This window comes from Pleurodeles waltl, chromosome 6, assembly GCF_031143425.1.
Source record: "Pleurodeles waltl isolate 20211129_DDA chromosome 6, aPleWal1.hap1.20221129, whole genome shotgun sequence".
NCBI classification, from domain to species: domain Eukaryota; kingdom Metazoa; phylum Chordata; class Amphibia; order Caudata; family Salamandridae; genus Pleurodeles; species Pleurodeles waltl.
Genome location: NC_090445.1, coordinates 1,201,219,548 through 1,201,231,951, shown reverse-complemented (window position 1 = coordinate 1,201,231,951; position 12,404 = coordinate 1,201,219,548). Strand labels below are relative to the sequence as shown.

General features: G+C 41.2%; 1 protein-coding gene across 4 annotated transcripts in view; it reads right to left on the bottom strand.

Annotated features, from left to right (window-relative positions):
- Positions 1 to 12,404, bottom strand: part of CCAR1 (cell division cycle and apoptosis regulator 1) — a 1,667,827-nt gene that overhangs the window by 655,921 nt on the left and 999,502 nt on the right. For all 4 annotated transcript variants that reach the window (XM_069240502.1, XM_069240501.1, XM_069240500.1 and 1 more), the window contains one exon: positions 5,722 to 5,955. In XM_069240502.1, the coding sequence (XP_069096603.1) occupies positions 5,722 to 5,955 (234 nt within the window). The remainder of the gene's footprint in view (positions 1 to 5,721; positions 5,956 to 12,404) is intronic.

Below are 12,404 nucleotides of genomic sequence, written 5' to 3'. Positions count from 1 at the left end.
TGGAGTAATTTTAGCTTTTATATTCTCTTGTTGTCTTTGTATGCACTGCGGTCCTGCCGTCTGCAACCTATGTGCTACTGCATGTATTCCCAAACCCAAGTCACAAAGAACAGAGAATATCAAAATGATGGTACAGCAACAGCTTGATGACCTCATGGCCATAGACATCGACTCAGATTAACATGAGTTTGTGTATCTTGCCTGAGTTCTGGCAAAAGGAGGGTCTGAGGAAATTCGATTTTTAATACGATCGTATCGACCCGCCATTTTGTGGCCCGCCGCCATTTTATGTTGCCTTCACTCAGGCAGCACAGCGAACGAAGTCCATTCTGCCTTTTCTGCTTATTCTGCAACATGGTGTTCAAAACAGTCTTCTGCCTCTATCTTTACAAGGCTGGTATTAAGGTCTGACCGAGTACACTAATCCCTGTCTGGTTTTCTAATCCTTGTTTCAACTATCTGTAGGCTCACACTATTCTCCGCCGATCTTATCTTATCGTCTGGCCTTCGCTGTCCTTTGCTAGTATTCTCTCATTTCACAACTGTCCTCCAAACGCACACAAACTTATCGCACCACATGCAACTTCGTTGTGGATCGGTTAATGAATTAGTTCAAGGGAGGGGTGACAAACACAGCTGGAGGGGAGGCAACCTTAAGTCACTTGATACTTTGTTCTGTCTTGTTTTCCGACATTTCTATTGGCTCTGTTCTATCTTTACATTATTCTTACTGGCTCCTTTCTATGTGTTCTGGGAGTGTATGTAGTTAATAAATGTTTTTATACGGTATATAAGATTGTGCGCCACAAAGTAAAGTGGCAGTCTCCTGAGAACATACCTTGTGTACTTCTTGGACAACTGTACTAGCTGCAGCTAATAAAATCTGATCTTTTACGCCTGACAGAGTGTCCCGTGTCTCTGTTAGTTGAGGCAGGTGAATCCAAGGAGATTTTAGGCGTACCCTGCGCCGCCAGGCCCAAAAGGTTCTGGTTCTTCAGACCCTGCCCCTGTGATGGGGTGTCCCATCAGACCTTGATCCATTTTACACTGTTTTGTGTCTTTTATGCACCATTTAGAACCCGATTTCTACTACCGCTCCTTAGGCCCAAGGGTTTTGTGCAATACCGTCCTGCTTTCATGTGGCTGCAAATGGCCTCAGATGTACTGGTATGGAAGGGCCTGGGATCATTCCTGAAGGGAGCTACTACTTGGCGCAAAAATGTAGAATTTTTAGAATGATTTTATTTATTTGTTTTCAGTTTTTATGAATGAGGTTTTTATCTTTGTCTGTTTTTTATTTTTATATATATATGTCTATATATATATATTTATATGTACATGTTTTTATGATGGGTGCTTTTATTATACATGGTTTTTATTGGTATTTTTATAATGTTTTGGTGATTATGTGTTGTAATGGATGAATTTTTTCATACCGAATAAAGCTTCTTCTTCTTCTACCCTGGCTTAGATACGTTCATCTCTCCCTATTATCTTTAGGATTAGGAGAATTTTTTCTTAAACCGGATATTTTAACAAAACAGGACATTAAAAAGGTGAAAGATATGTATTGGCAGAAAAGCCAGGTCATGGAGCCAGCCTCGGGCGCAAATAGATTATTGGTGAGGAACGAGATACAGCAATTGCAACCAAAGCTATATTTGACTACCATTAGCCACGAGCAACAAAGGTTTTTACTCACGAGGCTAAGTTTAAATACATTACATTACTTGGTAGCATTTCCAGTACATGGAACTTGGTTCAAGAATCTTCCTCCTTGTTGCTGTGATGGAAAGACACCCCAGAGTACATTGCACTTTATGCTCTTTTGCACTTTTTATGTTGTTCCGAAAAAAAGGTTTTTACGTCCGCTATTATTATCTAAAAATATTAGAACTAGTCAGCTTGCTTATTTATACTTACATAACCTGGGAAATGGGGATATAATTCAGACTGTGTTAAATTTTATATATGCTGCTTATGGAATTCGAAATATGTATTAATAACGTTTAGTATTTTATGATTAAGAAACTTGTATGTTTTATTTATTGGATGTCTTTTATGGTCTCTTTGTACCGAATAAAGTAATGATGATGATGACTACTGTTATCTTCCAAGACTGAAGAGGCAGGCAGCGGTGGCAGTAAAATAACAGGGCAGGCCTTTTTTACCTCTTGCCTACTTTGGTAGAGCAGCCTATAGTTCTCTCCTACAGGTGAAACTGCCCTGCCAGTCCCCTATAACTAGGTCCTTTGCCCATGTAAAAGCAGAATGGATGTTGTGTGTGCGTGTACTATAGGTGTGTAGCTGATGCACGTGTGCATGTTGCCTACATGTGAAGAATGCATGTGGTGAGTGAGCCACCATTTGTGGCTACTGCGGCCTTGATTCTGAATAAGGAATACTTTATTGTGGTGAAAGCTTGTAGGGAGAGCCTAGGAATTAAATGTATAATGTGTGGCTTTCCCCAAAGCATTCCAGGGACCTCTCTAAGTGGGTCAGAGAGTGATGTGATGCTGAAATTAGGAAAGGAGATCCAAGGTATTTTTGAAGCTAGGGAGTTCCCCTTGGCCCAGTGTTCCCTGGAAGAAGCTACCCCTCACAAGTTTGATAGTTAAGCAGGGCAACATACCCTTGCCTTTGAGCTCGTGTATTGGGTTGTGTTTGAGAGAAGACTCCCAGCCCCCCCACCTTCTTGCTCACACTTTAACAAAGACCATTGTTTCTCCTGTTCACATAGACTTCATAAACGTGCATTACTGCACAGACTGCCTGCAATATGGGGATGAAGATGAGGCAGAAACCTTCAGTCAGGGAGCCAACATTTCCTCACAAGAAGTCAGGAGTCCCACACCAGTGGTTCCCATGAGATTTTCTTGAACTCCAAGTTTGAGGTACAGATTGATCTCCTGACATGTTCGGAACTAGTAACATGGAGAAGATACGCCATGAGGGCTGCCTGCATTCTACTTTGAGAATGAGAGCCAACTCACTGCTTAGGAAGGACATTTGAGATGTCTTTGCACAAAGATGTCCCTGCTCAGAATTAGATGCTGCAAGGACCTGAGGCAAAGTGAAAGAAAGAAACATAACACAAAATGCAACTTGCATAAAGAGGGTGCACTCATCCTGAGGGCTAGATGTGTCTCCCTTGTGAAAGCAGCATCGACACGTGTGACATCGAGTGTCCTGGAATTCATCTGGAGGAGAATTCCATTCTGAAACTTAGCACTTATAAGGACATAAGCCTTGTAGGGGAATGAAACTGTTAACATGGTTGGATTTTCAAGAATCTGAGCGCTGAGAGAAACAAAGAGCATCTGGAAGAGTCAAAACGCTAAAACAGGGAGTCAGTACCGGCTTATTGGCAGAGAGGTTTGAAATTGGGTCCAAAAAGACCCAAGCTGCAAGATCCTCACAACTGCATTTTCTGCAGCCACATGGGTACCTCCACTTGACTAGTGCTGGTGATGCCATGCTCTATGTTTGGATACAGGCACTACATGACACGAAGCACAATCTCCTCCAGTTGGGCAGGGCACCCTAGTCAAGTAGCCTCTTACTTGGTAGGCCGTGTCAGATGCACATTAGCCCAAAGGGATGGCCTCGTTGATAGTAGCACACAAAGGCTGCACCTGTGAAAGGACTTAGTAAACTTCACCATCAGGACAAATCAAAGTACTGTCATATTGTCTATACTGTCATATACTCATAGAGACAGACAAGTGCGGGCTGAGAGATTTGGCAATGGGTGAGATTAACAGGAGTACCGGGCAATATGCATTTTCAGGTACCCCAACAGAGGGCCAAAGTAGTGTCCCAGGAAAGACCATACTATAACATATCAAGGGCACTGCTCCAGTTAGGGCCTGAATAAGCAACATCTGCTAAATTGTGTGCAAAGATCCCTTTTCTTTGTTATGTGTGATAAGAATAAAGTACTTTCCTTTTTACAAATCAAAATACTAGCTGCCCAGTAATGTATTACTTGTTACCCAATTGCTGGTGAGTGCAGAGTATCTAGCCACAAACCACTTCCATGAGTAAGTAATGGACTGCTTGACTTCACTACCAAGAGAGGGAAGTGCTAAAACAGTGTACTTGGTGATCAGTTTTGAGTTCACCAGTAAGGTCAAGGCCCTGGACACCAATGGTAAACGGTTATGGTTGATAAAAACTGAAAACAGTAAATCTCACTGCCTAGAGACTCCTGAAAAAAAATCTGCAGGGGGAAACATGCTTGAACTTAGCTAACCTAAGCAAGGTAAAGTTACGTCTCATGAGATTAGAAGCAAGAAAAATGCAACTTAACATGTGAAGGTTACATTTATTTTTCTTATTTGACTCGTCAAACCTGAATTTCTGTCCCGTTTTGTTTATGTTCTTTATGTCTCACAAACATTTTCACTTTGACTCCAGACACCACTCACTTCATCTTTTCTAAATACTAATATCACTATGGGAAGTGGGCTAAATCTGTGTTCTGTGTGTGTGTCCTATACAACAAAAACTAAGTCTGACAGCTAAATAAAAGGGTTAATAGATTGTGAAACCCAGGGGTCGTGGGTCCTCTCTCCTCAAACAGATATCAGGGGTTGGTATAATGTGGGTGGGAGCCTTCACCAGTAATTTCCAATCAACGGTTTTATTATTGCACAGTATCCACATGGGGATAATGATATCTGGTCATTACACAATATAAACTGGAATATCCCTGTCTTGTAAAATATATTTCTTGAGATAACCTGAATAGTATGTCAAACAAGATTGTGGGTGTGCTGGGGGAGCAATCCACTTTCATTTTTCAGTGTATGTACAGCACTTTATCACTAGGATGGACATAAAACACAATGGCCAGCCTTTGCTTTCATAAAAGTGCTCAAATATACATTTATAACATTAAAAAATCATGTAATTCAGTATTGGGATACAGTCACTGCTCAAACAAGATTTGTCTGCCCATACATAGATTAGTCATTATACTGTGAATGTCATGCCCGGGGGCAGACTGCCATTTAGTCCACTACTCAAGTACTCAGCTGCAGCAAAGACTTAAGGGTTCCTCCCCAATGGAATAAGACTGCATAGGATCAACACCTCTACCTCCTCTCCTACCAAGGTTGGGGCACCCTCAGTAAGGACGGTAACATACACTTTGTTATTAGCACATTGCCGCAGCAGTTCTCTATCAACATCCAAGTAAACAATGGAATTACATATTATATCTGTCAGGAACTCTGGGCTCAATAGTGCTTAGAGTAGCACACGAAGAGGGGGATCTTGGCTGAAATCATACACAAGTTAAACTAACATTCAAATGACAACCAATCCCTTATGATGCCTATATTATACACGGGTACTGAATATTGTTATTGTTGATAGCCTTCCCAGGCATAAGATTAATGCTAATGTAACTCAATAACCAGTTTTGTGATATAGTAAGGGTCTAGGGAAAGTGTTGTAGAGGTGTCATGGTGTGGTGGCCCATACTTTTCAATGTCAAAGAATCAATGGTAAAAAAAAAACATAAGTAAGGGTTGGCATCCACTGAGTATATTAACTGTGCAGGGAACATTTTATGCCTGGCAGCCCCTGCAGGAAGCAGAAGGTTCTGCCTCACCTGAGACCCCAGTAACGGACTAGAAAAATCTGCAAGCAAAATGGTACAATACAGGGGCTTTGAAAACGTTTTCTTTAAAACATAAACCAGTATGTGTATACCTGTGTTTCTTCTTTTTCTTCCTTTATATCTTTACCATCTGCAGACTTCCTTCTTTTTTGTTTTGGAGCATCATTTTCATCCTCTTCTTCCTTATCCTTTTTATCTTCTTTCTTGAATTTCTTGTCCTTCTCTTTTTTGTCATCCCTCTCCGGTAGTGTTAATAGTGCTTTGTATATCCGTACTCCAAAATCTCTCTGAAGCATTTCATTAAAGAGCTCTGCAAATAATGATACCTAAATAAAAGCAATGATGAGTGTCTAGTGAAAACAGGCTCCTACACAGACAGTGAGCTTAAGGAGATTTTGTCCCACAATTAACATTAGTATCATCAGAATAAAGAAAAGACCTAATCGATGTTTATGGGTTCATCTTGATTAAAGATGACTATTATACTCAAATTAGCGTAGATGTTCATTATTGTTGTAATTATAATATTTCAATGACTACATTTACAAAAGGCACTTTTTTTCAATCAGTTATGGAATCAACATCATTATAGTACATAAAAATATCAAATGGTATCACACATTATACCTACAATTAATAAACAGGCCATATGAGAAAAATGTATAAAGCTGAATTCAATTGCAGCATTAAAACTGTAACATATATGTTTCATCCCTTAAATGCAATCATAGGACATCAGAATTATTGTAAATATAAATTATTGGACACTCGTTCTATTTTTTTTAAAGTTGGCCATCCATCGCTTACGAAAGCTCTTGGTGCCTCAAGATTAGTCAGGTTTGGAAGACTGTTAACAAATTGGCCCTGAATGAGAGGAAGACTTAAAATATTCCTTTATACTTTGTCACTCTACGGTAATTTCTTTCTAGTTACCAAACCTAGGAAAAACACCACCTCCACAAAAAACAAATCTAGCTAGTTGAAAAAAAAGAAAACTTCCTGGTTCAAAAATATAACACCTTCTCTTGGGAATATGCACATCTGAGCCTTAAATATATAATTATACATACACCATGTATTCTGATTAGCTAACCACATTTTAAAGCATTAAAACAAGAAAACCCACCCATTCTTAGTGTTCAGGCCCAACAATGAGATCACAGCAAACCTTATGTTCATTGGCTCTGTTTCCCACAAGGATACAGTCAAACATGATCTTTTAGATTAAGAAACAATGTTTGCCTCCATTTCAAAATTCTATAAACATTGGAAGGTTCAAGCTCCTACACCATATATCTCACTACAATCCACACCAAGACTCAAAACCTGTAAGATCAAAATGTATAAGAAATTCAAAACACATTTGTTTTCTTACACTTTCATTATGCCATGGCTTGCCACAGGTACTTGATCACTTCCCTTTAACTCTGGTCCAAGTCATTATTGGCCAACTTTTCTTGCCCTTACTCGGGGCATCACCACTTATTTTGTCAGGATGTCATCTGCTTTGGTATTACAGGAGTCCTATTGCCCAGGGCTGAGGCTGTCTCCTGCGTGCTGCCCTAATGCAACTCCATCCCTCCCACAGTCACCCGCACAGCCAATTCTGTCCATTTGTGGGCACCTCAGAATCTGCTACAATATGGCCCATGCGAGTGGAAGGCTACAAAAGGATTTGAAGCTCCACCACAGGATCTGAGGATACTAGGATCTAAAGTTCCCACAGTGTATAAAAGCCACACTTAGGGCAGGGCCAGGTGCATGGCTTTTCTCCTTGCTGATGTCAGGAAGCCTCTCCTTGGGCTCTGCTCTTCATCTGTGTTCCCGGCTGTCCAGCTCAGATAATCTTCAAGCCAGATGCTGAGTTCATCTTTTCAGACACTTCAGTTAGAGGTGCATCTTGGAGCGTCACCTGAAATAACTTCCATGCATCCTAGGAACTCTTCAAGCTGTTCCAGCATTGTCTAGTAAGGTCTCTTGTTAGTGATTAAGCTAGGGAAAGTTACATTTATTTGTTTGGATTGTAAAACCACTGTTGGATTATTATACTGTCCCTCGCACCTCCGTACTGGATATCTGCCTTGCCTTCTAAGTTGTAACAATTGCGTCTTGAGCCTTTGCAGTTATTTACATACCTAGTGAACACTTATTTCTATTTGCTGCCTCAAGTTGAGAGGTTTTAACAAGTATGTATTAGACACTGGAAAGTACTAGCCTCAACATCATTCCATTGGCTCTAGCAAGATAAAGGTACTATGCCATTGATATGTTGTGTGTCTATTATAATGCACCTGTTGTCAAAAAGTGTCTTGGGTATTTTTTCTGTTTCTGTATAAGGCTACCAATCATGCAAAATACATATAAAAGAAAAAAGGACATTGAAGTGAAATTGATGAAAGAACAGAAAGAGACAGTAGTCTTGTCTACTGTTCATTACAAAAGAGCCATTACTCGTGAGAGACTACAGAACACTCAAGAACCTCTAGCTCTACCTAGATCTACGTAACTCTAAATCAAGAACATCTTTTGTCCCTTCTCTCATATCCATATGCCTCTTCTCCCCTCTTCGCTATCAGTATAAAGCACAGTCTTGGACATGTTCAGCCCTGTCAACGTGGAAGAAGAATGATGGGTTCTAAGTTGTTCCTGCAGCAACATTTGGATCTACTTGTTAGTGGTAACTTTAATTTAATACATTAGTTCTTGCTAGCTCTTACTACACCAAACCTGACTTTGCTCCTTTGTAATAGGCAGTGATGTTTGCTGTTCAGCTGTATAATAAATAAATGATCAAGACAAAAGACACTTGAAACATCTTAGAGAGCACTGTGTCAAACAGATATCCAGACTTGCATTAGTGCCGATTCCAGCTTCATAAAAAGCAACAGTTGCAAAGGGGCAAGGCTGGTCAAGCCCCAAAACGGCTGTGATCTGCTGACATTCCTGGACGGACCATTTGTCCTCCCCTGGGCTCTATGCTACCAGTATGCACACTAGTGGGTGACCATTGAGGCACTAAAATGACATTCAACTGTTATGGGGAGAGGTATTAAGGATACCTGTACCCAACCCAGCTCGAGTATTAAGGCAAAGACGCACAGCCCCACTTAAACTAATGGTGGCAACCCTCATGAGGACATATCTTACAGTGAGAGGAAGGGAGCAGCTGAGGAGATGTTGACTATCCTGGGTCTAAGGGGAGTCAAGTTGGGGAGATTCCCTTAATGGGAGTGCCATTTAATAACTGGAGCTGCAATAGGAAAGGGCTGGGGGGTGGGTCAGAGTTTGGAGAAAGGGTTAGGGTAGGTAATGAAACAGACAAGAGCAGCATTCCCCTGAAGTCTGGTGGACATGAACCATCTTCCAGAGTGCATCAAGTGATTTCCATCCTATTCACCCATGTTGAAAGTAGTGGAGTAGGTGACCTCTGCTGAGCGAGTTCTACCTGCTATATTTACCCATGCCCTGTGCATGCAGCCACTATGTCAGGAACGTGTGAAAATGAAGACTCCCACACTCAACTACTGAGCATAATAGTCCTGGCACTCTGAGAAAAAGCCTTGCTAAGGGTACCTAATGTGCTACAGGATGATTCAAGAGAGGAGAGACGCTGCGCAAATGAAGCTACAGTTGAGGGCTTGTGTAATAAAGTGTGTATGGTGGAAATGAAGCTAGAGGAGCTAAGAAGGGGTTACAAGTGTTGGAGGGACAAACTGATGTGAAGATGAAAGAGTGCAAGTTGTTTTGACCCTCATGCTGTGGATGCATTAGTAACATAATGAGTGCATTAAAATAGTAAAGAACCTTCTCTGCGGCACCCTTATTAGAGTGCTGGGGGAATCGAGTGGAGGTCGATGTGCATGCTATTTTTGCCAATACCATTGCAACATGTTTCTAATGGCTCATAAAGCAAATTTCTTACCATACAGTGGAGAACCTGGCTCTCCCTGGAAGGAGTGGATAGATTAATTTAAAGAGTTTATGTTTGTTTCTGGAGGGGGGACAATTACTTGGCGAATAAAGAAAGCTAGAATGGGCTGCAGCTCTTTTAATTACTTAGCAGAACTTCATTGTAATTCTCTACATCTGGATATTTGTCTCATTGAGGATGTCCTCATGTTTTGGAAGTGGTTGAAGACCTGGTTATTCCCCCACTTGTGGTGGCGAGCATATAGAGCTTAGTACCTTTGGTTCAGCTTTGGGATATCGACTAGGGGATGAGGGAGCGCTTTATAAATAATTGACAACAGAAAAATAGACAAACTTTGACTCAATTAGAGGTACCCTTTGAAACCAGAAAAAAAACGATTCTAGAAGAACGATATAAAACAAAAACTTTTTTTTTTTTTTTTCTTTTTTCAAGTTTAAAGGCTCATTTGGTGAATTGGCTATTTCCAGCAAACACAGCCAATTTATATGTGACCAAATAATGCTGCACTTATCGAACAAGGCAATACAAGAAAAATATAAGTGCACATCACCTAACATTATTAGAAGCACTGGAGATGGCGATATGAGAGGTACTAACATCCATATGTGTGAAAATTAGGAATGAGTTATATGTTTTCACAAAGAAAGAGTGGTTGAGGAATTCTTAATCTGATTCAAGAATTTTATGGCACAATATAAAAGTTCTGATAAAGTCTAAGTAAGCAAATGAACCATGGGGATGTACAGAACAATTGTATGAGGTGTCGAAGCCCAAACAGTTACTCAGATAACAAAAGTTGCCACGCATGGACTGGGACATGAATAAAATACAAAAAAGCCGATATATCAGAACAGGTAAAAGTAGCAATGGCTGTAAGAAAATACAGAAGTGTAAATGCAGTAAATGAACAATGGTGACAGGAGAAAGATGAGAATGATTATTATGTTTTATGTGAAAATAATAAATAGATACAGAGCGTAAGGAGATTAAGGGAAGTTGCATAACTGATTGTGATATATACAGGTAAAAAGGAGTGGAAGATCTTAAATGTATAACAACGATCGATTAAGTTGAATGTGAAGTTTTGGTAGATTCAGGAACAAGATATAGAATATTTTCTAAAAATTATTGTCAGGATGTGTTGGACCTCGAAAATGGGAAAGTGAGTAAAACTGATATAAGATTCAGGGATTATGGTGAGAATAGAAATGGTTATTGTGTGGCAGAAATAGTTTTTAAGAACACAAAAAACAATGGCAGTGTTTATTTCACAAAGAAAGGAGCAGAAATTTTGGGCTGAACACATCAAGTTGTGGTAGAAATGCAATTAGGACCAAGGAACTAATAATGTTAGTTAGTTTTAGGAAGGTGCCTCTTCTTGACATAGTTACCCCCCACTTTTTGCCTCGTATCTGATGTGATTTTCACTGAAAGTGCACTGCGTTTTTGCTAACCAGGTCCCCAATGCCAGAGCTCTTTCCCTAAACTGTACAATTGTTTTGCCAACAGGCAAGTCCTTTAGCACCCTCTGTAAGTCCCTTGTAAATGGTACCCTTGGTACCTAGGGCCTGAGGCACTGAAGAGGGCCCCTAAGGGCTCCGGCACAAGTTGTGCCACCTTAAGGGAACCCTCACCAAGCACATGACAAACTGCCATTACTGGCTGCGTGTCTTGGTGCAGACAAAAGTGAAAACATGACATGCCACAGAGCTTGTGTTCCGTGTCCCCTAATACTGCATGCAATATATATATGTCACGCCTATAGCAGGCCTTCAGCCCTAAAGTAGGATGCATTATATTACATGTGAGAGCATATCTGCACGAGCAGATATGCCCCTGTATGTCTTTATCAATTCTCAGACATAGTAAGTGACCAGGGAAGCCATTTTAAAGGCATGTGCTAGATATTGGTCAATACGAGTTACCAGGCTACATGATGGCTTCAATGACGATAGGGATGCTTGGTATCAAACATCTTGCATTGGTGAATCCACACTGATGCCAGTGTTGGATTTTACCAATACATGCACCCAGCCTCTGGTGTGCTTGTTGAGTTGTTTCTCCCAGCCAAGACACAGTTCTGGCCCCTTCTGCTCTCAGGAGGCCCAGAACAAAACCTATCCGGGTAAAGGGCGTAACAACCACTCCCACAGGATGACCTGCTGATTAGCCTTCCTAAGGTGGCAAGTCTCAAAGGGGTGCCACCTTTGAAATGTGAATCTGGCTCCCCTCACAGGCGAAGAAGCCACCCCCCACTGTCCAGAGCACACATGGCACCTGGACAGGTGTGAAAATTAGCCAGTCAGATAGGTATGTCACCTCACGGCTAGTACCAACCTAAGGTGGGCTACTGTGAAGTGGACACAAAATTTCAGAGGTAGCCATCTTAGTGATGGCAAACCTAGGAATTCTGGGACAGGGTTATGCCCGGGGTGTAGTGACCCCAAGGGTCAGTAGCCCATTGGCTACTTACCCTACACACTCCTAAATTCAGTATTTACCCATGGCACCAAAAAAGCATATCCTGACGACCAAGGACACAGAAGAGGCGTGAAAGCAGAAGAGGAGAAAAGACGCAGCTAAACTGGTAACAACCCTGCCAGCCTGTCTGCATCCTCGTCGAAATCTCCACCAAAGTAGGCTCATCCTGCAGCTGCGACTCCGGAAGCCCAGGAGGACTGCCTGACTTCAATAAAGACTGAAGACCTCCGGTGAACAGCAGACTAGTTCTCCAGCAACTCCAAAAGAAGGGTCTCTGAAGCCTCTGGAACTATCAAAACCTGACAACTAAAGTCACCACTGCACCAGCCGTATGAAACCCGATTTGAAGTGGACCAACTGTGC